The sequence below is a fragment of the Diospyros lotus genome, chromosome 1 (genome assembly GCF_014633365.1).
Source record: "Diospyros lotus cultivar Yz01 chromosome 1, ASM1463336v1, whole genome shotgun sequence".
Classification (NCBI taxonomy): domain Eukaryota; kingdom Viridiplantae; phylum Streptophyta; class Magnoliopsida; order Ericales; family Ebenaceae; genus Diospyros; species Diospyros lotus.
In genome coordinates this window covers 33,502,360-33,523,816 of record NC_068338.1, presented here as the reverse complement: position 1 = coordinate 33,523,816, position 21,457 = coordinate 33,502,360, and the positions used below count along the sequence as shown (strand labels likewise).

The window sequence follows — 21,457 nt, the reverse complement described above, 5'->3', positions numbered from 1 at the left end:
TGATGAATTGACACGTCATCTTCCATAACAGCTCCATGATGGTGGTGGTGGTGGTGGTGACAAAACCCCACAGGCGGCCACAGCTTTCGCTAATTTGTCAGCCGCCACCTTTAATATTATTTCTTACATTATTATTAGGATAATTATTAATGATGAGAGCAGTTGACTATGTCTTTGAAATCAAACAACATTAGATAGCTGTCATTGGCAAGTGAAAATCCTGGTGAGCTTCACGTGTTCAAGAATCAAAACCTGGAGACTACTGCTGGAACGTCCTGTCCTCCTCCCAATCACACACTCGTACCATTGCGATCCATACATAACATATATATAGACTACCGTTTTTCAAATTCAGTGCATCCATCCATCCATCCATCCATGGAGCAAGATTCATTCCTGTAAATTTAAATTCATGGGGAAATTTGATTACATAAATTTTAAATTTTCATTTAATTATAAAACATTTAAATCGTATAAGAAAGACGGACTCAAAATGTTTAATGGATTCCATCCATCCAAGGGATCGGAAGGGAGGCACTACACTACTTCAAAGCTAGAGTGAAAGAGAGAGAGCGCTGCGCTGCGCTGTGGAAGGAAGGAGTCTGCGATGCCGACCGCGGGTATTAGAAAACAAAACCAAGGGTCTGGAGCCCAACGAGCTTGCTTGACTTAAGTCTATGGTCTGACAGAGACAAAGGAAGCAGAGGAGGAGATCGGGTCAAGGAAGAAAGAAAGGCATGCAATGCAGGAAGCTGGAATTGCTGCGAATGCACCCACAAATCACGGCCGGCCGGCCACATTATTAATCCCTCCTCCTCAACCATGCATGCATCATCCTCGTTAATGCGCATTATTGTGCCATGTAATCATTCTGCTTCTGGTAGTTTCCAAACTTAATTCAGGCCCACGATTGGCCGACACGTGAGACCTGCTCTCAGTCTCAATTGCGTGCAGGTCTTGTTAGTGCCGTACTTGAGTTTTTGAGGGCATTCAGGTGAAATGTAAAAAAAGAGCCCCCAAATGTAACTGCTGAAAATTGAAACAAATCTGAAAGAGTGAATCAAATGAGCCAATCGACAATCAAGAGGCAGTGAGCCATCGGCCGGCCACAACCCACAAGGGCGAGCGACCGAGCAGAGCAGCGAAAGGCGATGCTTGCTGGGCGAGCGACAGAGCAATAAGCCACTGGCCACGAGGGCGAGGCGAGGCGAGGCGGTGAGGACGAGCGGCGAGGCGGTGAGGACGAGCGACCGTTGACCGAGCAACGAGAGGCAAGAGAATGAGGGTGAGAGCGAGAGGGTGAGGGCGAAGGACGACGGCTCATCAAGAGGAGAGAGAGGCAATGAGCGACCGGTGACGGAGCAGCAGCGAGAAGCAAGAGGCGAGAGCGAGGGCGAGGCGCAACGGAGCGAGAGAGGTAGGGCTAGGGCAACGAGTGAAAGAGAGGGAGGGATAAACTTTGCAGACGGGAAGAGGGTGGGTGGCACGGCTGGGAAATGGGCCCTTACAAATGAAAATGTTTTTTATTTATGGGCACCCCTAAATAGTGAAGTTTCTATGACATTTCCATGGGCCTTGAGACAGTTGCTTCATGGGCCTCATGAAAGGTCTGGTCCTGGGTCTTGTTTATGTACCAATTTGATCTGTTGTGTTAATTTTTTGGATAATGCTACATGTACATAAACTTGAACTGAAAGTTGGACAACTCCAAATTCTCGCGATATTTTGACACCAAAATATCGTGAGAACTTAGCTTTAATTTTCATCCTTGCCGCCCATTTTCAAACCCATTCTCTCTCAAAACCACCATCTCAAACGCACTTTATCTCTCTCCCATTCATTCTGTCTCAAAACCACCTTATCTCAAACCCATTTTTTCTCTCAAACCCACCCCCATTGGTTGCAACGTCCGTCGTCGCCCCACCATTACCCTGCCATAGTGACGAGCACCGCCGTCGCCCCCCATCCAGTCAAGCACGATCCGCTGTCACCTCCCCGCCTCAAGCACCGTCCTCTGTCGCCCCTCGCTCTGCCGGTCGTGTCGGCCACCTCGCCCCCACCCATCGTCGCCTCTCTCTCCGCCATGAATAACCACCTGCACGCACTCACCACAACGTCGCTTGAACAGCCATTGCCAGCCCCTCATCGCTATCGGACAACATTTTTTTGATGTGCTGCTGCTAATGATTTAGTTGTAAAAATAAAAAATTAAGAATATGTGTTTTTTATTTGATTGTGTGAGGTTCTTGCTTATAGATTCTGGATGGTAGATTGTTTTGTGTATGAAGTTGATATTGCAAGACAAACTGGTAGTGTGTACAGGTGTTTATATATGGTTTTGTTTACATCTTATTGTCTTAGATCATACATCATAAATTCTTCCATTTCTATGGAGGCAGCAGAGTTTCAGAGTTTTGATTTATATTTTGTTGATTTTTTTTTTAAAAACAGCAGCAAACTAATCAAATAATAATTTCTGGATCAAGTCAATAAAATCCCTGATTTTTATTGGCATGTGGATAAACAATCAAATTCAAGGGTGTCAAGATAAATGAAAGAATGAACTGATTAAGACTATTGGGATGAAAACAAAGCTTCCGGTGTGTTACATCACATTTATAGATTATGAAGTTTCAAGTATGAAACAAAGTTTGAAACTGATTTTATTTAAAGAAATTTAATAACGGATTTGAGTTGGCTAAACGGCTTATTTGCAACACGATAGTAAATAATGGTTACATGTATGGAAAACTTTTTTTTGATCCTCACAAAGTGGAGCTTCCTTCTCCCTGTATTTTAGTCCATAAGGATGTTGTAAAATTTTTTGCTTGCCTGCATTGGCTCAAGGTGAGCTGAATGTGAAAAACAACTAAAGTTGATTATAGTTGGGAATAGAGGCATTATTGAAGCAAGAAGATGCTGAGAAGTGTTAGATCTATTTTTGTGATTATGCACGATAGTAATAACGGATTAGAATGATTTCTTTGGATTAGGGGGATTGGAATTGGACAATCTCGGCATGAAAACTTAATTATATATTACATAAATTTTATAATATAAAATTAACTACAAAAATTTGAAAAAAATTTCAAGGATAGTGGGCGGTGCCATCCTTGGGCGACGGTGGTGCGAGAGCGATGTGGAGGGCGGACACTACAACTTGCGGGGGTTGGGTTTGAGAGAGAGAGAGTGGGGGAGAGATACAGGGGGTGGGTTTGAGAGAGAGTGAAAATGAAAGTGAGAATGAGACGTGAGACTGAAAGAAATGGGTTTGGGAGGGTGGTTTTGAGAGAGGGTAAGAGGTGAGGGTAAAAGTGTCTTTTACATTAAGGGTTAATATGGTAATTTTATTGAAGTTGTTCAGCTTTCTGTCTGTCTTTACGTTTATGTAGCTGTTATATGTATTTCCCGCATCACCCCGCATGGGCCAGACTCGGTCCGATAGACCGGCCCAATCACCCAAGGCCAAGAAGGCCCGGACGACCTCGTCAAGGAAGGTCCAGCCTCCACCAAAGATCCGGAACTCGTAAAGCGAGCATATGGCGAGCTCCCGGTAATCCCCCAACGAGCTCGGAGCAATCGACTAACGAGCTCCTGAAATATCCTCCAGATCGCTGGACCATCCAGGTCGCTCGCCTAAAACCTCCAGCTCGCATGAGCGACAAAGCTGCTGAGAAGTCAGAGGTAGGGTCCGATCACTTTATCTGTAACAGCCCATGCCCCTCGTAATGAGGATTCCACTCCCGATCTTGCGAAGGCGGTAAGAACTATTTGTCCCCCATTATACAAACACTGTATTTTTATATATTATCTAGATTGTAAAAGCCCCTCAAGATAAATGGAAATGAAAGAGACCATGAGGGGCAAGGGAGGAGGACAAGAAAAATATAATCAGATACCGCCACTCTGGGAGAATAATCAGATGGCGGCCGTGGACTAGGCATTGTTCTGACCGAACCACGTAAAAGATTCTGGTGTACACGCTTGGAACGTTGGGGGGAAGGGTTTTCTTCCTTCTTTCTCGGTATTTTTGGATTGACTCACCGCGGCCCAAAACGAATCACGGTCGGCCGAAATCAAACGTCGACAGTAGCATTATCCTAATTTTTTTTATATTAAGACCCGGATAAAAAATTCAAATTCACAGCAACCAACCAAACATCTTTAATGAGTGATTACTTATAATTAAAAAACATAATAATATGATTTAATTTAAATTTACAGTCCCATACTTAAGGCAAAATGTAATAATAATAATAATAATAATAATAATAATCATCATCATCATCATCATCATTTTTAAAATATAATTTAAGTTCACATCTTTCTTGTTAATATGAAAGACAATAACTTTCAGAACAAATAAAAAATTACTGCTATTCCCAAAATTGGTATTGTTGCCACAATTCCCCTTCTCACACTCCCACTCAACACTCAATAAACTCACTAGCCCTCGTATGGATTTTGACAGAATTGAATATAGTAAGAAACTCACACAATCGCACACACTATGCCAAGGATTTATCCTAATTCAAATCTCCTTTTAATTAGAAAGACCTTGTGTCTATACCAATGAGGTTCCACTATTTTGAAAAAACAAAGAGATAATACAAGTATTGTCTTCATAAGGGGTGGATCTAGAAATTTATGTAGGGGAAATTTAAAATTTTTTTTAAGGTATAAAATTACACATCACAAATTTTGGAGTGGGTTGAAATTTTTTTTGGCTGAATTATCAGTAAAATTTATTATTTTTTATATTAAAAATATTTTTTAATAATAAAAAATAATTTTTAATATTAAAAAATATTTTTAATTGTAAACTGCCCTGGGCTTCAACCGAGGGCAGCTCATGCCTGCATCCGCCCGTGGTCTTCACAACCCTATACACAAGCTGATTTATAGAAGATTACAAAACACAACAGGTCACTTTTCTCACACACATATGGTGCACAATCTCTCTCAAGATACAAAATGAATTCAATAGTTTAAATAACCCCTCTTGGCCTCTATTTATAGAACACAGAGGTGAGAGTTACAAGAAGTTATAATAATGGATAAACCACTTTATATATATAAGGGCAATTATCAATAGAGTCAATCTAACGATTGCTTAACACAAACAACCGTTAACCTTGCTTTCTTTTTGAATCCTTTTTATCATCCCAGCCTTAAGTCTAATAATAGGCATACCCTTTAACAGGTATATATTTGGATAAATTGTTCTGAAAGCAGGGTTGGGATAGTGTCAAATAAAATTTAAACGAGTCCTTGATTGTTTCTTACTTTCTACTTTCTAAGCGATCTTGGACACTATAAGCTTGGGCCGAAATGGGCTGGGCTTAAATTGTTAATTCTAGCGTGCAGGTTTCGCACCAATGTGGGCGGGCCCAACCTTTATCGACTGCCCTTTGCTGCGCTATGTATAGACTTACAACGGCAGCAAAGGTGAATGGAGGGGGAGGGGGAGGGGGCAAAGGCACCGGCGGGAAGCCCGACTACCTCGCCGTCGTCCATCGATCTAAAGGTGAGCTTTCTTGGAGTAGAGCATTCATTCTTTCATCGTTTAACCTCTTTTTATTCCTCCCAAACTTCAGTTCACATTCAGAGTGCAATGTGTCTAATTGACGATTCCTACAAGGTTTTGTAGAGGGGTTTCGTGCATGTATCTGAGTGTATATATGTGTTATGTTACATAGCAGGCCTGTTGTTTGTTAACCTATATTCTCTTACTCGACGCAAAGAATGCTTTACGTTTGTCCTGCTTTGAATGCTTATGAGGGTTTATGGATCTATTATGCACTTATTTATCACCATTTTGGTGGATTTTTGTTTGATTTTCTGTCTGTCGCCCATCACCAAGTTTCGACGCAGAGGAGGTTAAGGTTAAGTGATGCCTAGTTTAATGATAGTCAAACTAGTGTGTATTAAACAACTAAGAAGTAGAACACATCTATATGTCAGGTTGGTTGTGTAGAAACTTGGATTTTACACAGTGACGCAGCTAATAAGCCTGGCCTTAGATTTTTGAAGTTTTGTTTTGAATTTATTTTTATTTGTATTTGGTATCTTCTGGTGGATCTGCATGCAATCATGACTGACCAGAAAATTCGAAATGGAAGAGATAAAGGAGGAGGATCTTGCACTTCCAGGGAACGTGTTTTATTACAGCTATTATTACACCTGATATTGTTAGTTAACATTGTTCTTTTATGCGAAGGTTTGGTTTTGCATTAATTCATCTTTTCAAGTTTTCCTTTGCGCTGCTTTTCGCATTCTTTCCTTGTGGTTAGTGAAATGGGCATGGTTGGTAAAGACTTGTAAACTTGTATATGAACGTCTTGTGTGATTGTTTCAGTGTTTGGGTCCAGATATACGAATCTCATGCAGGATGTTTTTTTGCCTGCTATTCGAAATGGTATATATTTATATTCTAAATCATATTTTTTACTAAGCCAACTTGGATTGGACTAACAGTCTGATCCTTTGCCCCATTTGGTTGTGTAGAAGGACATGGGACTGACAAAAAGCAATAAATTGAAATACCGAGAAGGTATTATGGAGCTGATTCTGGACCATTTGAACATTACTTGGTTTATAGTGTTGTTTCAATCATCCCCATATACCTGTTGGATTAGTGAATCTGCATTTGCCAAGTGGCATTTACTGGATGTCACTTCGAGGACAGCAGTGTGTCATATCTCTTAATTCAAAATCATGTTGAGATTTAAGAATTGTGTAAAATCCACTTAGAGAATTTGATGATTTTGTTGGACAACACAAACTGAATGGGTAAGAATTGACGAAAAAGTAATCCGCACACCTTGTTTTAAATGCTTCATGTTGAAGGATCTCTTATTGTGTTGATGCAGTACTTGCAGTTTCTAATGGTGTTCAAAAAAGTTACTTTTCTTCTGAAATTGAAGAAAGAACTGGTTATTAAAGCAGTAGTGGCTTGCCGCAAGTTGTGAGCATGGTTAATTATTTCAGGTTCAGACTGATCTCTTGCTTGATGAAAAATAAAATGCAGAGGATTGTTTAGATGGCAAGAAATTCAGTTAGCATCACTCTCAATTAGTTAACTGGTGGGTTGAAGTTATATTTGGTAACCATTTTTATATAAATCCATTCCTTTTGGGCCTATGATGATTTAAGTGTTTGCCTACATTGTCTGATTCTTTTACAATGAAGGAGGAATCTGAAGCTTTTCTGAGGCCCATTGATATTGCCTTAGTTTCCATACCCGAAGAAAGATACAGATTTTTATGTTTTGCCGTTGGCAATGGCATCAGCAATTGAGTGCACACACACACACACACACACACATACGAAAACCTTGGGTTGTTGGTATGCTTGTATTTAGTTGACACACTTTCTGGTGTCTTTTGACTTTCAGAAAAGAAAATTATGACCTCCACTTTTAAACAAGTAATTTAGGCTCAAAAGTTCTGTTATCCTTTGCTTTGGATTTACTTGTTAAGTCGATATGACATGGACTGCCCAACATGTTCTTAGGTTATAAGAAACTTGACATTGACTTTTATTTTTTATTCAATTTTTCCCACTTTTAAACAAGTAATTTGGTTCAAATGTTCTGATCTTTGATTATTTCACTTTTATAATCTTGTAAATTAACAACTTGTTTTACTTTTCATAGCGTTTGAGGCCTGTGATGATTTGAAGTTTTGCCTACATTGCCCGATTGTTACATCTATGACGGATGGACTTGAAATTCTGAGGCCACATGAATGCCACCCTTTTTGGTGAATTGGGATGAAGGAAAGAAAAGGGTTGTGCTTGTATTTCTGACCTGATGATCTCGTTTTAGACTTATGGGTTCACATGTTTTATCAAAGTGGAAATGTGCCAATACACTGCCATTTTATTCCACTCTGATTTGAATAGGAAACACATACATGAAAAAGGTCAATCTGAAGCGCAAGATTTTTGTGAGATGATACTGTGGTGTTGGCTGTCTCATGAGGAACATGCTCTGGCAGCTTTTTTCTCATTGAGATTTCTCTCTGCAGCAATTTCAATAATCCATTATAGAAAAGTAGGGTTGCTAATTAGAGATTAGTAACATGATCTGGCAACTTTCATCTCATTGAGATATCCTTGATCAGCATTTTGAATATTGTCCTCCAGAAAATTGGCTTTCTTCATTTGAAAATTTTAGTGGTGAGTTAGGTTGATTATGGACATAAACAGGTGTAATTCCATGACCTGGATTACATGCTTGTGTGATCTGTGGGTGGGAGCTATATGTTCCTATTTTAATCAGGCCGGTTGCTTTAGAGTGGTTTCTGAAGGTTGTCACAAATATGCCTTCTAGTATGTTGTTCAAAGAACATATTATTCTAACAGCAATTGCAGGGGGTGAAACATTGTGTGAAATTAAGTTGCTGGTGCAGCACAACGGCAGGAGACCCTTGGATCATCATCATAACGTTTGATTTGTTCTATTTTTTGTTAGATTGGATGCTTTTGAATAACAGGTTGCTATAGTATTATTTGTCAAATGAATTATTTAAGTAATGCTTTTGTCAAATAGGTCCTTAAGAGAGAATATACAAGGAGTTAGGGAGAATCTGCACGAAGAAGATGAAGATGATGGCCAACTCTGATTCCCGTGGTACATATCCATGGAGACAAGTGGGAATATGTAACTGTGTGGAAATCAACAATTAGGCTGAGCTTGTGTGTGTGTATTATAAGTTCGATCTGTAAATAGAAAGAGAGAAGGCCTTGTGAGTAGTAATATGGATGTGGAAAATATCTGATATTTGTTGATGGTGAAGGAACCTTCGCAAGTGTTCGTTATATATTCATCCTTCCCATATGACAATGGGGCCTAACTCTTCTTCTGCCTTTTTATCCACAGTCCAGCTTTGAGATGTCCTTTTTAAAAGGTTCTTCTTATGACTACTAGGGAGCGGCCTGCATCATCCGGCCGAGCGATGTGCCAATGCACTTGCATTTCCTCGGGCACACCACGTGGAACCACACCATCCAAGTTCTATTCTCTTTTTCTTCCCTCTGGTTATGCCTAAGTAGATATTGTACAAGCAGATTGTTGACTGAGACGCGCTAATATATGGGCGCCTTTCCCTTTTTTTTTTTTTTTTTCAACGATGTGACGAAGTGGGTGTTGACTGATTGTAATATTTGTATTTCTTTTTCCTTTCTGTTTTCGCCTGATCTTAATTCCAAACATAGCAGCACTAAGAGCTGATTTAGGGAACAGAGAAAGATAAAGGATGGAAATAGTGGCCTAGTTGGCTTGGTTTGTCAATAGACTCCAAATATTATTATTCTGTTAAAAGAGAGCTTGAACGAGACAGGGATGAAAATATCCATTTGTTGAAGATAGGTTTACAAATTTTGAAGCTGTAAATGTTTTTATAAACCCTTGGGATGGATGTGTACGGGGTAAAAGAAAACTAATGTATTTTTTTTTTTTGGGTATCTTTCTGCTTTTTACTTACAACAGATGGCCCTTTTTGATTGATATATATATATATATATTTCTATGTTTAGAAAGGATTAAAGAGTGTTGTTTGATTACATTTGCACAAAATTTAGGCAATTAATGAAAGTAGCTTCAATTCAGTGCGAGTGAGCAACAAACTAGAAGTTGTGGACAAAAAAAAAAAGAAAAGAAAAATGATGATTTTGCAACTGAAAGTGGGGGGTTAGTGATGGGAACATGTCATTTGTTGTTGGCATTGCGGGCCTGCAAATCTCAACATCACGCGAGCTTACGAATTAAGGCCCTGGCCCCACCCTCCACCCATTCAAGGGAAAGTTCCCAAATTGATTTCTTAACCTCCTGAAAATTACTTCTGGCCCTTCTAATCCCAAATTTCTCTATTATCCTTTTTATCCTTCTCACCTCCACAAACAATTATTTACACATTCAGTACAATTCAAGATTCATTCATAAAAAAAAAAAAAAAGAGAGAGAAAAAGTTGAGATGGAGAGCAAAAGCAGCTGAATTTGAAGGGGGGAGGGGGTGGGGAGGAGAGGAAACAAATAATTGCATCGGGGTAAGAATGTAATTTTAGAAACAAGGAAGAAAAGGTGGAGTTTGGGCTTGGGCTTGGTGGCAGTCTTTCCCGAATTAATTAATTTATTCGGCGATAGCTAGGGCTAGGCGACAATAGACACCACGCTCTCCTCAAGGTATATATATCCCTAGTTTTTGGGGGTTTATTACAAATTTTGTTCTTATATATATATATACAGGCAAGTGAAATGAAAGTTGAAGTTTGACTTGAGCAAACCACGTTCAGATAAGGGAGGTCAGTATTTCTCGCCCTTCACTTTTCTATGTCGATCATCAAAACCTAGCTCTCTCTCTCTCTCTCTCTCTCATCGGACTTCTGAATTTGTTCTTCATTTCATTATCGATCCAAGCCTTTTTGTATTTGTTCTGTGATTCAAGTACTCGTGCATTCCTGGCTTAGCCACCTATAATATTCTCGGAGAAAAAGGTCTCTCTCTCTCTCTCTCTCTCTCTCTCTCTTTCTCTCCGAGTTTTTTGATTCTTTTACGACTCAGTTGTTTCTTATTTGTTTTTGTATTATTTGCTTTTCGATTCTGGTTCGAATTGTAACGAAGTGATCTGGAGCCGCTTTCTCTTGATGATTTGGCGTAACTAATTGTTGCCAATCAGTTTGCTCAAGCCCTGATTTCAGGTACGAAATGTGTTCCTGTTTCTCTCTATCTGAAAGCTTCTTATCGCCTGGAGTTATTTTTCATTACCATTTCCATTCATGTGAATTACGCCGCTCATTTTTAAAGAGCGAGAAAAACAAAACAAAATGCCGTGGAAGCCAATTTTCTTGTTTAAGTAGGTCAAGAAAAATCAAAAGGAATTGGTCTAATCAGCTGGTAGGTTTACCGAGATCCTCTATCTCTTATGCACATCTCTGTCTGATTCCTCTGAATGTTTCATTATGGTTCGGATTCTCCTCCATGGACCGTTTCGATTCAAATGAACGACGCCTCCGATTTTACACTAGACAAAAGAAAACAAAAATAAAACCAAAAATTCACTATGACGGCTATTTATTTTTCGTCAATAATTTTTAGTGCAGTATGATTTCTTTTTATCTTATTTTAGTTTTTAGGGTTTTGAGCCTTTTTTTTTTTTTAATATTTCGAAGGCCAAACCGAACCGCGTGGATATAGCTGGAAGTATCGACTGGACAGTTGTCCATTTATTATGGTCAAAACTGTAGGGAGGCCCTCGAGATATTTATTTTGAAGGAGTTGGCGCGCTTTGGTGGCGCGTGTTTTCGACCCACCATTTAAACCGAGGTTCGTGTCAATCTCTAACCTTGATATCGTGACACGCGTCTGTGGATAGTCCACTCGTTGGCCACGTGTTTGGGCTTTTAAGTATTAATCTCCTTTTAAGTGTCAATCTCTCGTTTATATATATAATATATATATATATATATGGGCTTGGGCTTTTAAGTGCCATTGGGCTATCATTGGATCTCAGAATATCAGGTGCGATATTTTCAATTGGAGATCAATGTGGTGTTTTATGTGAAAATTTTGAAAATTCAGGAGGGAATGGCCGCAGCTTCGAATTAGCTGAAGCAGCCTTCCCATTATTCTATAGGAGGCTTTTTATTTTTTTTAAAAGATTTTTGTTCTTTTTTTTTTCAATCAATGAGGATTGATGATGCAAATACATCGCAAATCTGCGGTTAAGATAAGTATTGTATTTAAATGTAAGTCCTTGATGGGGTAGTATGATTTCCATTCAAGTAAGTAGTATTAGCTTGCCACGTTAAATTTCCTTGATAAAACCTATGCAGACTGCAAAGTAACAGTCTTAGTCATAGATTTTATATTCTATCTTTTGGATTATTATAAATTTATGATCACCTTCTTCTTGAAATATTACTTCTTTTCAGTTTAATTTAATGTAAACTTTTTTATTTTGGCACCCTGCGAGTTAGCTAGTTGGCACACTCTTTTGCTAATTTTTGTGTATTTAGGGTTAATGTTTATGAAGGTATTTGAAATAATCCCAACATACTGGAATGTCTTGATATACAATTTACAATGCAGATGAAAAATTGCTGTTAAGCAAAAGAATTTTCAAGAATATAAACAATAATACACTAGTGGGAGGTATATTCTCTTTTTTGTGAATTTTTCACTTTTCAACTGGAATGTCATGTGAAATTAAAAAAAAAAATTCTGGAATATCATGAAATATGAGTCAAAATGATCGAAGCACTTGTTTCATTAACAAGGTTAATATGCAGTTCTGGCTGTGGGTTTTGTCTTATTTAAGAGATAGTGTGTATCCATAGTTGTTGCTATACTTAAGCAATGTAAGTATGGTTTTCATTTTATTTAGTTTAAGAGGCAGCACAATCTCTTGCTGCAATAGGATGGGATGTTGATTCTAGACATGGAAGAGTAATCTTTTCATTTAATGGTTGCTTCTAGGAAAAATAGACACATGGAATGGTACAATTCCAGCGTGATTTTATTTCATTTGCCAATGCCTAGGTGAATGTTCTCTGATCATTACCTAGCTGCCAAAATTTGGCGTCTAAGAGTGGAGGGATGATGGACCCAGAATAGAAGAATGATGAAGGGAAGAATTGCTGGTAAAAGCATTGTCATTTGCTGAAATATTTGAGGTAGCTTCATGAAGTTCATTAAATTCATAAAATGGAATGAAATGGAGATCCTCTCCCAGTTTGTGTCCCACCAATCTAATATGTTGGGAGGAAATGATTGGTTACAAGGCTGACTATTGGATAATGTTTTGTTCAAGTGGCTCAACCCCCCAACCCCTCTTTTTACTTCGCATATGAATGCTGTTTTAAGAAAATGCTTATCTGGGGCAATTGATGCTATTATTAATGGGAATTGAGAGTTTCATGGTCAGTTTTATGTTCAGCCTTTCTGGTAGGTTGTGCATCCATAAGCATGAGGATTGGTGCTCAGCAAGTCTTACTAACCCAACGTTAATATTTGCACTAGATGATCACCAAGAGTGGCATGCCTTTTACTAATTTTTACTTCAGTTCTTATAGGTAAATAATCAGGTTTATTAAATGAAACTTGTTTTGTTTCTTTTTTTGACCCAGGTCCTTGCATCAACTCTTAACTGTTGTTAAGACGTGAAATGGCTTCATTGTTGGTAAGCAATTTGACTTGACTAAATATCATTTCTCTTTAAATCCTTTAATTGTTATAATGCACTAACGGGTTAAAGAAGCTTTGAATTGTTATCGGCTGAAAAGCTTTCCTGTGGTTTTGTCTTCTACTTACAACTTACTTTAGGTGATTACTAGATCTTTAGCATTTAGTGTGGTGTAGGAATGGGCCCATTCACACATAGGCTGTGTTTGCACAGAGGGATTTCAAATTATGTCATTTGAAATTTATAATTGAAATACTTGCATTTCAAATTCTGTCATTTCAAATAATACCCTTTTTGAGTCATTTCATATTCTTCTATTTTTTTAGATTCAAATCCACCTCGGATTTGAACTCAGATCCAAATACTTTCAACAAAAATGCATCCAAATAGAGAAATTAGATTTTCTAATTCCAAATGAAAGGGTCAAATGACCCTATCCAAATGGACCCGCAGTTGAGGCTGTGTTTGGATAGGGTCATTTGACCCCGTCATTTGAAATTTGAAATTCCAAATCCATTGTTTAGAAGCATTTGGATTTGGGGTCCAAATCCAAGAATCTGAAATGCAAATATTTCAAATGACAGAATTTGAAATCTCTCTATCCAAATGAAACATCTATTTCTCTTCATTTCTGCAAAAACTTAGAAATATATATTTGGCATTCTTAATTTTCATTATATTAAAGAAATGTTTTTCAAAAACTGCCAGCTAATGTCTTCAATAAGTTCTTGCCAAACAACTCCCAGCAAACCCCAATGAATCCAGGAAAAGTATAAAGCAGCAACAAAATATAACCAAATGACTGTAGATGTAACTATAGTTGTACACGCAAGCTTACCTTGGCATGCATACCATGAGCTGCAGATCTATTTTGTTTTTCAACCCATGATTTAAAGTCCAAGAGTCCTTTATTTCCCTTGTGGCAGCCAATCTCTACTTTTTCATATATTTGTTTTAGGTAATGAAGAAATCAGAGAATGTACTAGTAAAGTTTTTTATTGTGGATGAGAATTCGGACAATAAAAAACTACTAAATTTCCAAAATAGCTTAAATTGTACATCATAGTCATTGTCAATTATCTGTGGTTTTATTATTATTTTTTCAATGTTTAGATTTTGCATACACATGACCATGTTTAAATTTTTTTATTCACCTTTTGTTTTCATTCATAATTATTGATAAAAAATTGCGTAATTTGGTTTGCTGTAATTATAGTTTTTTCTTTTCTATAAATAAAAGCTAAATTTCATACATAATTTGCTTTCTTATAGGAAGTTGAAGCTAATTTTCATGTGAATAAACTCTTTTTTCTTTTTTTAATAGTTATTCATAGAGATTGTGTTCATTTGTTTACAATAAGTATAGTTTTCTTTTTCCTCCATGATGAAGGCAAATAATTAATTTTTTCCTGTTATTGATAAATGGTGCTAAAGTTATATTTGACTTCTGCTTGTTATCTTGATTTTTACTGTATTAATATGAATTTGTAGTTTCTGTCTGTGATGGATGAGTGGTGCTAAAATTATAGTTGATCATTTACATACTATTTTAGCTGTTGTCATTTTTTATTATCTGTTACATATTACAATATTTATTTCTAAGTTGCCAAGCAACTTTTTGTCTTCCTTTTCTAGAAATTTCCTCTTCTGCTCTCCAAAAAATTGAAAAAAAAAAAAAAAAATTTGTGCAGGACAAACATGAAGTTAAGCAAATGCCTAAAAGCTGATAATGAACTTTACTGGTGGTATGCGCCGCTGTATATTTTTCCCATTACATTCTTGGAACCTAGATCATTTCTTTGATACAATATATTCATGTTGGCCATTAGAGCAACAACAACAGCAATAACAACATATTCAGCCTTTATCCCACTATGTGAGATTGGCTACATGAATTCTAGACTTCCATGTATTTCTGTCTATTGTCATATCATATTGGCCATTAGAGCATCCCTGAATAATTAAAATGCATTTAATTGCTTTTGCCATGAGTTCTATATTGCAACCATTTGAGACTCTAGTTGCAGGTTCGTTGTAAAGGTATTTTCTAGAATTGCAGTTTTATTGACCACGCTGATGCTTATTCAACTTCATCAATGTGTTTTTTTTTTTCTTTGTAGTGGACATTTAGATCATATAACACAAACATTGTCTTCGGTATTTATTTTTATGACAATATGGTTTCTTCCCCCTTTTTTTCCTTATCAAGGTTAAGTCAAATAAAAACATGAGGAGGACAGAATCAAAAAAGTCACATTCCTGGTGGTGGGATAGCCACATCAGTCCCAAAAACTCCAAGTGGCTTGCAGAAAATCTTGAGGGTAAGTAACTAAGATTGACATTATCTTTCTGTTAATATTTTGTTTGCATAATTACTGCATGCATGTTTGGCAGGAGACTACATATGCCAAAATAGAAGATAATGGTTGAAGAGGACAAATATATGCTATATAGTTTATAGAGTTTATACAATTGATTTTTATATTTTGGGACCATGCACCAACTAAACTGCACAAGGTGTTGGAGGAAGGGGGGGTTTTCCCTGGGAGTAGGCAAACATGGTTTGGTGGGGAAAAAGCCCATCCCCTTCTCCAAAAGTGTTGGCTAAACTTGGTTTATATATAATATAGTTTATTTTATTTGTATTCTGCCTCTAATAATAGAATGATGCAACTTGTACCCTTGGATTCTTGAGAAAAATGCATGGCTAAAGTTTGTATATGCAAGGATAAAAAATATATCTTTTAATTTACTGTTTCAGTTAGCTCAAAAATAGAAATGATTCCAGAGCAGTATTAAAAGCATAAAAGAAATAGCGAAAAATATTGGCAACATAGAAAGTGCTGGGAAATAAAAAGTATACAAATTTATGAAAACTTAATAATAATTAAATAGTTGAACATGTATGAAATCGACACATCGTTTTAAGACCATCTCCAACCCAACCCCAAATTTGGGGTAAAACCCTCTCCAACCCACTCCCAAATCTTACCCCAAATTTGGGGTATTATATTTATTTCTATTTTGCCCCCTCATTTTAACTATAACAAAATTTAATTCCTTTTGTATCCCACCTTTATATATTTTTATATACTTATTATTAGTATTAATAATATTTAAATAATATTAATAAATTATAATCAATTAATAAATAATAATTAATAATTTTTGTCGTGTTCAATATAATGTTTTATTAATTGAGATAGTAAATGTAATGTTTTTATTTTTTAATATTATTGATAATTAATTTTTTTTAGTTAATTATGTAATTTTTAGGTAATAATTTAAATTGATATATAGTAAATAGGTAAATAATTTACATTATAAAAAATATTTAGAATAAACAAATAAAGAAAAAAAGAATAAATTATTCCTTTACCCCAAATTTGGGGTGAAGGGTTGGAGATGCCCTAATAAGGGCACAAATATCTGTTTAACAATTCAATGCAAAACGAAAGGTAACATCAAAGAACTTAATCTTATCACAATTTTATATGTAGGTTCAATAAAATACGATTTACTAAATTCTCAAAAATAATAATTATTATACCATTAATAGCAAACAAAGATCAAGTTGTTTTTAAAGTTCAGGAGGACCTTCCAAATATGTAAAAAGCTTTTTCTTTTTCTCCCCTTTTATTTCCTCTAAATATAGTGGAAATCAATAAATACTATATACTGATAAAGTAAAGGTTGGAATAGTTAATTGCCAAAGTTTATTCATAAAAAGGGCATCCCCTTTTTATGAGTAAAGAATGCACCAACTATATTAAAGACAATAACCATGGTATTAAAGGAAGAGGATAAGTAACTTCAATCATGCCAATGTTCTCGGCTCTTGATGTCTATGTAGAAATAAACTTTAGATTTCGTTTGCTTGCTAGTATTTTATTTTAAGAAAAAATACTGTTAGATGCCAATAATGAACATCAACAATCAAAAGAACTTATTATATCTGGTGTGTATTCTATAGTGTCAGTGAATTTTGATAAGTTTTTTTATGTTTCTCCAAAAATATTTTAAGGTTGCTTTTTCCCTATTGTTTGGTGTCAATTTCCTAGGAAATGGAAATGTTTTGGCCATTTTTTACAAAAACAAAACAATGTTTTCCCTGGAGTATGTGTTGTATTTTACTTATCTTTGCCTGTTAATGCATTTGGATTGAGATAATTAGAAGAAAACTACTGACCCAATTCATGAATCCTTAAAACTTTTCTTCATATTGTATGCGAATTTATACTAGCTCTACTATCAATTTGAAATTTTTTATCATATTAGCTAGAAGAGAAAAAAGGAAAATTTTTATCAGCAGAAGTCTAGTACCTTGCATTACCATTTGAGTTACATATATTATAAGACAACAAGCATTAGGAAAAACTTGGTACTTCAAATTGCTTCTGCGGAAGAGTAAGGAAATGCAATATTTTTGGTCATTATGGTGCGCAATAAACCAACTATATTAATTGTGTTAAATGAATTACATGAATATTCTCATTTATTCAATCTATGTTAACATTACCAATCGCTTTAATATGCATTTGAAGTGCATATATTTGCCTACTCATTATAATTAGTCTAGATTAGCAATTTTTTGTGGCCAGACCAAATTTTCTCAGTTATTTTTCAGATTAAGAATGGTGTATCACTTCAGCAATAGCATAATCAAAGGGGTTCAAAGTAGTGTAGTTTTGAGTATTTATTGTCTTAAAAAACTAGTTCTGGTTGATGTTAAATAGTTTTTTTTTTTTTTTTTCAAACTGGACAAAATGAATATTCCCATATTTTATTTCTTTATTAGTAGAATCCAAATTATGTAGACCTTTTATCTCATAAATTCTTCATGGGAGTTGTATTTCAGCTTTGATTGCCTGACCCCTTCTTGCTGCGGTAAACTTCTGGCTTTGCCATGGCTAGAGACCTCATATGCTTTGATGATTCTGCAACATATTACAATTGATTTCTAGAGTTCATAATATGTGGTCCTTCAATGGGACTTCTTATGCCGTTTTGTATTGATCACTGGATTTTGGGCTTCAGCAGTGGAACTCTCGTTAAAAGGAACTTTGCAACAATCAAAGTCTTTATGCCTTTTGTTTTAGATTTTATGTATTCATAGAATTTCCATATAATTTTTTACTGCTCAAAAACAAGCAAACATGTTCATGGGAGGAATATCGTTTTTACTAGTAATTCTGTAGCTAAAGGCTCAATGATGAAATATTAATCAACTGCATTGTGAAATCATGTCTGGCTTAAAAAACCTATAGTTGTATAGGACATTATTGAAAGGGACACACATACATGCAATTGTCAGAAAAATGTAGCCACACCTTTATTTTAAAAAAAAGGCCATTGAGCTGTAGCGATCCCAATAATTTGTGCTAGTGGATAGGGAGAATTGAGTTTGCCTAAATTCTTCAGTTAACATTACATTATTGCATTCTGTAATAATTTGAGAAGGCCAAGTTGAGGAGCTTTAAAATGAAGAAAATTCATTGATTGCAGAGATGGACCAGAGTGTCAAACGGATGTTGAAACTTATTGAAGAGGATGCCGATTCATTTGCTAAAAAGGCTGAAATGTATTATCAAAAGAGGCCTGAATTGATCTCTCATGTTGAAGAATTATACCGCATGTACTGCTCACTTGCTGAGCGTTATGATCATGTCACTGGAGAACTACGGAAGAATATTCCCTCAGATCTCCAATCCCAGGGCTCAGGCATCTCTGATGTTGGTTCTGAGCCAGCCTCCATATTGCCTTCTCCTGATCAAAGGCTTAGTCGCCGTAAATCTGGCCCTCGAGCTGCTGGTTTTGATTTTTTCCTTGGTTCCGGCGGAAGTAACTCAGATTTATGCAACAAGGAAGGAGATGACTCCTCTACTTTGGATTCTGAGACAGAATCAGATGATTCCTCCATAAACTCCGTAAACAATTACTCTGTCACATCAGGCAACAGCGAGGGGCAAGGGTTGCGGAGGAAAATTGTTGAATTGGAGGTTGAGCTCCGTGACATGAAAGAGAAGCTCCGTATTCAACAGGAGCAGAATACAGCTGATTCTTCAAGACGAAGTAGAAATGGAAATTCTGAAGGTCTACTTGCTAGAATTGCCGGATATGAGGAAGAGATGAGGGATGCAAGAGATAAAATCCGTCTTTACGAAGAAGAGACTGCCAGATTGAAGATGGAGCTCCAGAGTTATAGGTCCGGCGATGCCATAAACAATTTGCAAGGCGGTGCTGGAGTAACAGGGAAGGATGTCTCTTTTGGAGCCAATTTGGAACTGGAGAGTAAGCAGGCAAGAGAACTTGGGGAAACAAAGGATGGCTTGAAAATAGAAGTTTCTGACCCTGAATTACGAATTCAGAGACTAGGGGAAGAGCTGAAGATCACAAAAGAAAAGCTTCAGGGTTCAGAGAGAGAGAGTGCAAATCTGAGACATGAACTTGAGAATAGCAGGTCCTCTGTTCGACGTTTGCAGGATCAACTTGGGTTGGCTCAGAAAGATAATGCTACATTGAAAGCCAAGGTTGAGAGAGAGCATAGAGAAGTCTCCAAGCTGCAGGATAGAATTTCAAGGTACAAAAACAATTTGTCAGAACGTGATCAAGAGATCAGAATATTGAGAGAAACCATTTCCAATGCCAACCAGAGCTTGTCTGAAGAAAACACACGGCTTCAGGCTGGAATTTCTAAATTGTTGAAGGAACGAACTTATCTGGAGGATAATATCAAAGAATGGGAACTGCGTTGCCAATTTCTAGAGGAGGAGGTCAGGCGAGTCAAGGCTGGAAAAGTAGAGATGGAAGAATTTCTTCAGGCTGAAATACAGCAGTTAAGGGTTTCATTTAAATTGGAGCTTGATACCCTGATAGCCGCGAGAGCAGAGCTAAATACAAGAATTACCACACTCAATACTGAAATAAGCTCGAGGGACGGTCAGATTGAACATATGGACAAGCATTTGAAGCAACTACATATGGAGCATGTCGAGTTGATTGCTGGAGCCGAAAATGCACAGACACTTTCGGCAGACCTGAGATCAAAAGTTAAAGAACTGGAGGAGGAGGTTGAGAGGCAAAGAGATGTGATACGGGAAGGGGCGGAAGAGAAACGGGAAGCAATAAGGCAACTGTGTTTCTCTCTGGAGCACTACAGAGATGGGTATCACCAGCTCCGGCAGGCGTTTGTTGGGCACAAGCGGCATCCAGTGTTGGCTACCTAATTTAATAGGTGATGTTGGAGTACATACCTCTACCTTGTTCGTTTTTTAACTTTTCTTAATTAATGTTCATCTCTTGGAAGTTCCTGATTTTTTGTTTTGGGTCATCTCACTGTGGCTTGGGCTCTGCTGTGGGGAGGAGTTGCGGTTCGGAATTGTTTCTGAAAGCGCAGAAACTTATATCTTAGCTGCCAGCCATGTCCACCGCCATTTAGGGCAGGAGCAGGGCAGTTTGTGCATGTAATTTGATGTTTAGTTTTGCCTTTAAAGAAGTTCATCAGCTGAGTTAGCTTCCATATGACATAAAATGCCGTGCGTGCATTATGAATCAACTGTCATCAGGGCAGTGAGCACCACTAGTAGTTAGTATAGACATGCGATTATTATTCGCGTTTGTAATTTAATATTTATCCTACTGTTGCCTCTTTCCCTAAAATTCTTGTCAATTTCGCTCCGCTTGTAATAATTTTTAAAAATGCAAATTGTGTTGAAGAGATGGAAACTAAACTGAACGCTACGTTCGGTTGGTTTATATAGCTGCTTGTGTCAGCGAACTTTCGATTATGAAAAAGTTCGTTATTGAGCGTCCAGGTCCCGAACCCAACAGCGTGTTAAATTTGGGGTAAAGTGCAGAGATTTTACAGAGTTTGATTCATTTGAAAAAAGATTTTTTATAGTTCCAAAATATTTATTTTTGTTCAAATATATTTTTAGAGATTTTTAAATTTCTGTGATATAAATGTATCTCTAAAGATTGTATAATTTTTTTTACTCAAAACACCATATTTCAAAGAAATTTTAATCTTGCAAAGAATTGTGAATAAAAAACATAAATTACAAAAAATATCTCGTAAGAGACCTTTATATACGTAACTTCGAGCCATGATGTCTAAATGCAATTCTTCATTAAATTTTATCAAAATTTCAACCTTCAACCTCTTTCACGACATCGACATTATTTCCCCAATCTTTTATAAACAAACATTATTTCCTGTTTTCATTTTCAAATGGTAAAAAGGAAAGAAAAAATTAAAACATTCAGTCAACAAT

The 21,457-nt window shown here is 36.7% G+C and overlaps 1 protein-coding gene, 1 long non-coding RNA gene and 2 other non-coding genes across 10 annotated transcripts; all 4 read left to right on the top strand.

Moving 5' to 3' along the window:
- The first annotated feature begins 5,390 nt into the window (after positions 1 to 5,390).
- Positions 5,391 to 9,181, top strand: LOC127801444 (uncharacterized). Of its 2 annotated transcripts, none has more exons than XR_008023061.1 (2): positions 5,391 to 5,527; positions 8,885 to 9,181. It is a non-coding gene; the product is annotated as an uncharacterized LOC127801444 (long non-coding RNA). The 2 variants fall into 2 exon arrangements; XR_008023062.1 differs by having other exon boundaries at positions 5,432 to 5,527; positions 8,555 to 9,181.
- On the top strand, positions 7,135 to 7,220 carry LOC127793634 (small nucleolar RNA SNORD34). The gene has a single exon (XR_008021470.1). It is a non-coding gene; the product is annotated as a small nucleolar RNA SNORD34 (small nucleolar RNA).
- LOC127793635 (small nucleolar RNA SNORD34) lies at positions 7,662 to 7,745 on the top strand. The gene has a single exon (XR_008021471.1). It is a non-coding gene; the product is annotated as a small nucleolar RNA SNORD34 (small nucleolar RNA).
- A 1,071-nt stretch (positions 9,182 to 10,252) lies between the features above and the next one.
- Positions 10,253 to 20,914, top strand: LOC127801417 (protein NETWORKED 4A). Of its 6 annotated transcripts, none has more exons than XM_052336607.1 (6): positions 10,253 to 10,497; positions 10,625 to 10,701; positions 11,173 to 11,326; positions 13,129 to 13,181; positions 15,394 to 15,505; positions 18,690 to 20,914. In XM_052336607.1, the coding sequence occupies exons 4-6, from the start codon at positions 13,167 to 13,169 to the stop codon at positions 20,408 to 20,410; spliced, it is 1,848 nt and encodes a 615-aa protein (XP_052192567.1). In that variant the 5' UTR covers positions 10,253 to 10,497; positions 10,625 to 10,701; positions 11,173 to 11,326; positions 13,129 to 13,166; the 3' UTR covers positions 20,411 to 20,914. The 6 variants fall into 6 exon arrangements, with proteins under 6 accessions (XP_052192567.1, XP_052192535.1, XP_052192557.1 ...); XM_052336591.1 differs by lacking the exon at positions 11,173 to 11,326 and having other exon boundaries at positions 10,269 to 10,305; positions 10,421 to 10,497; XM_052336575.1 differs by lacking the exon at positions 11,173 to 11,326.
- Positions 20,915 to 21,457: the final 543 nt, after the last annotated feature.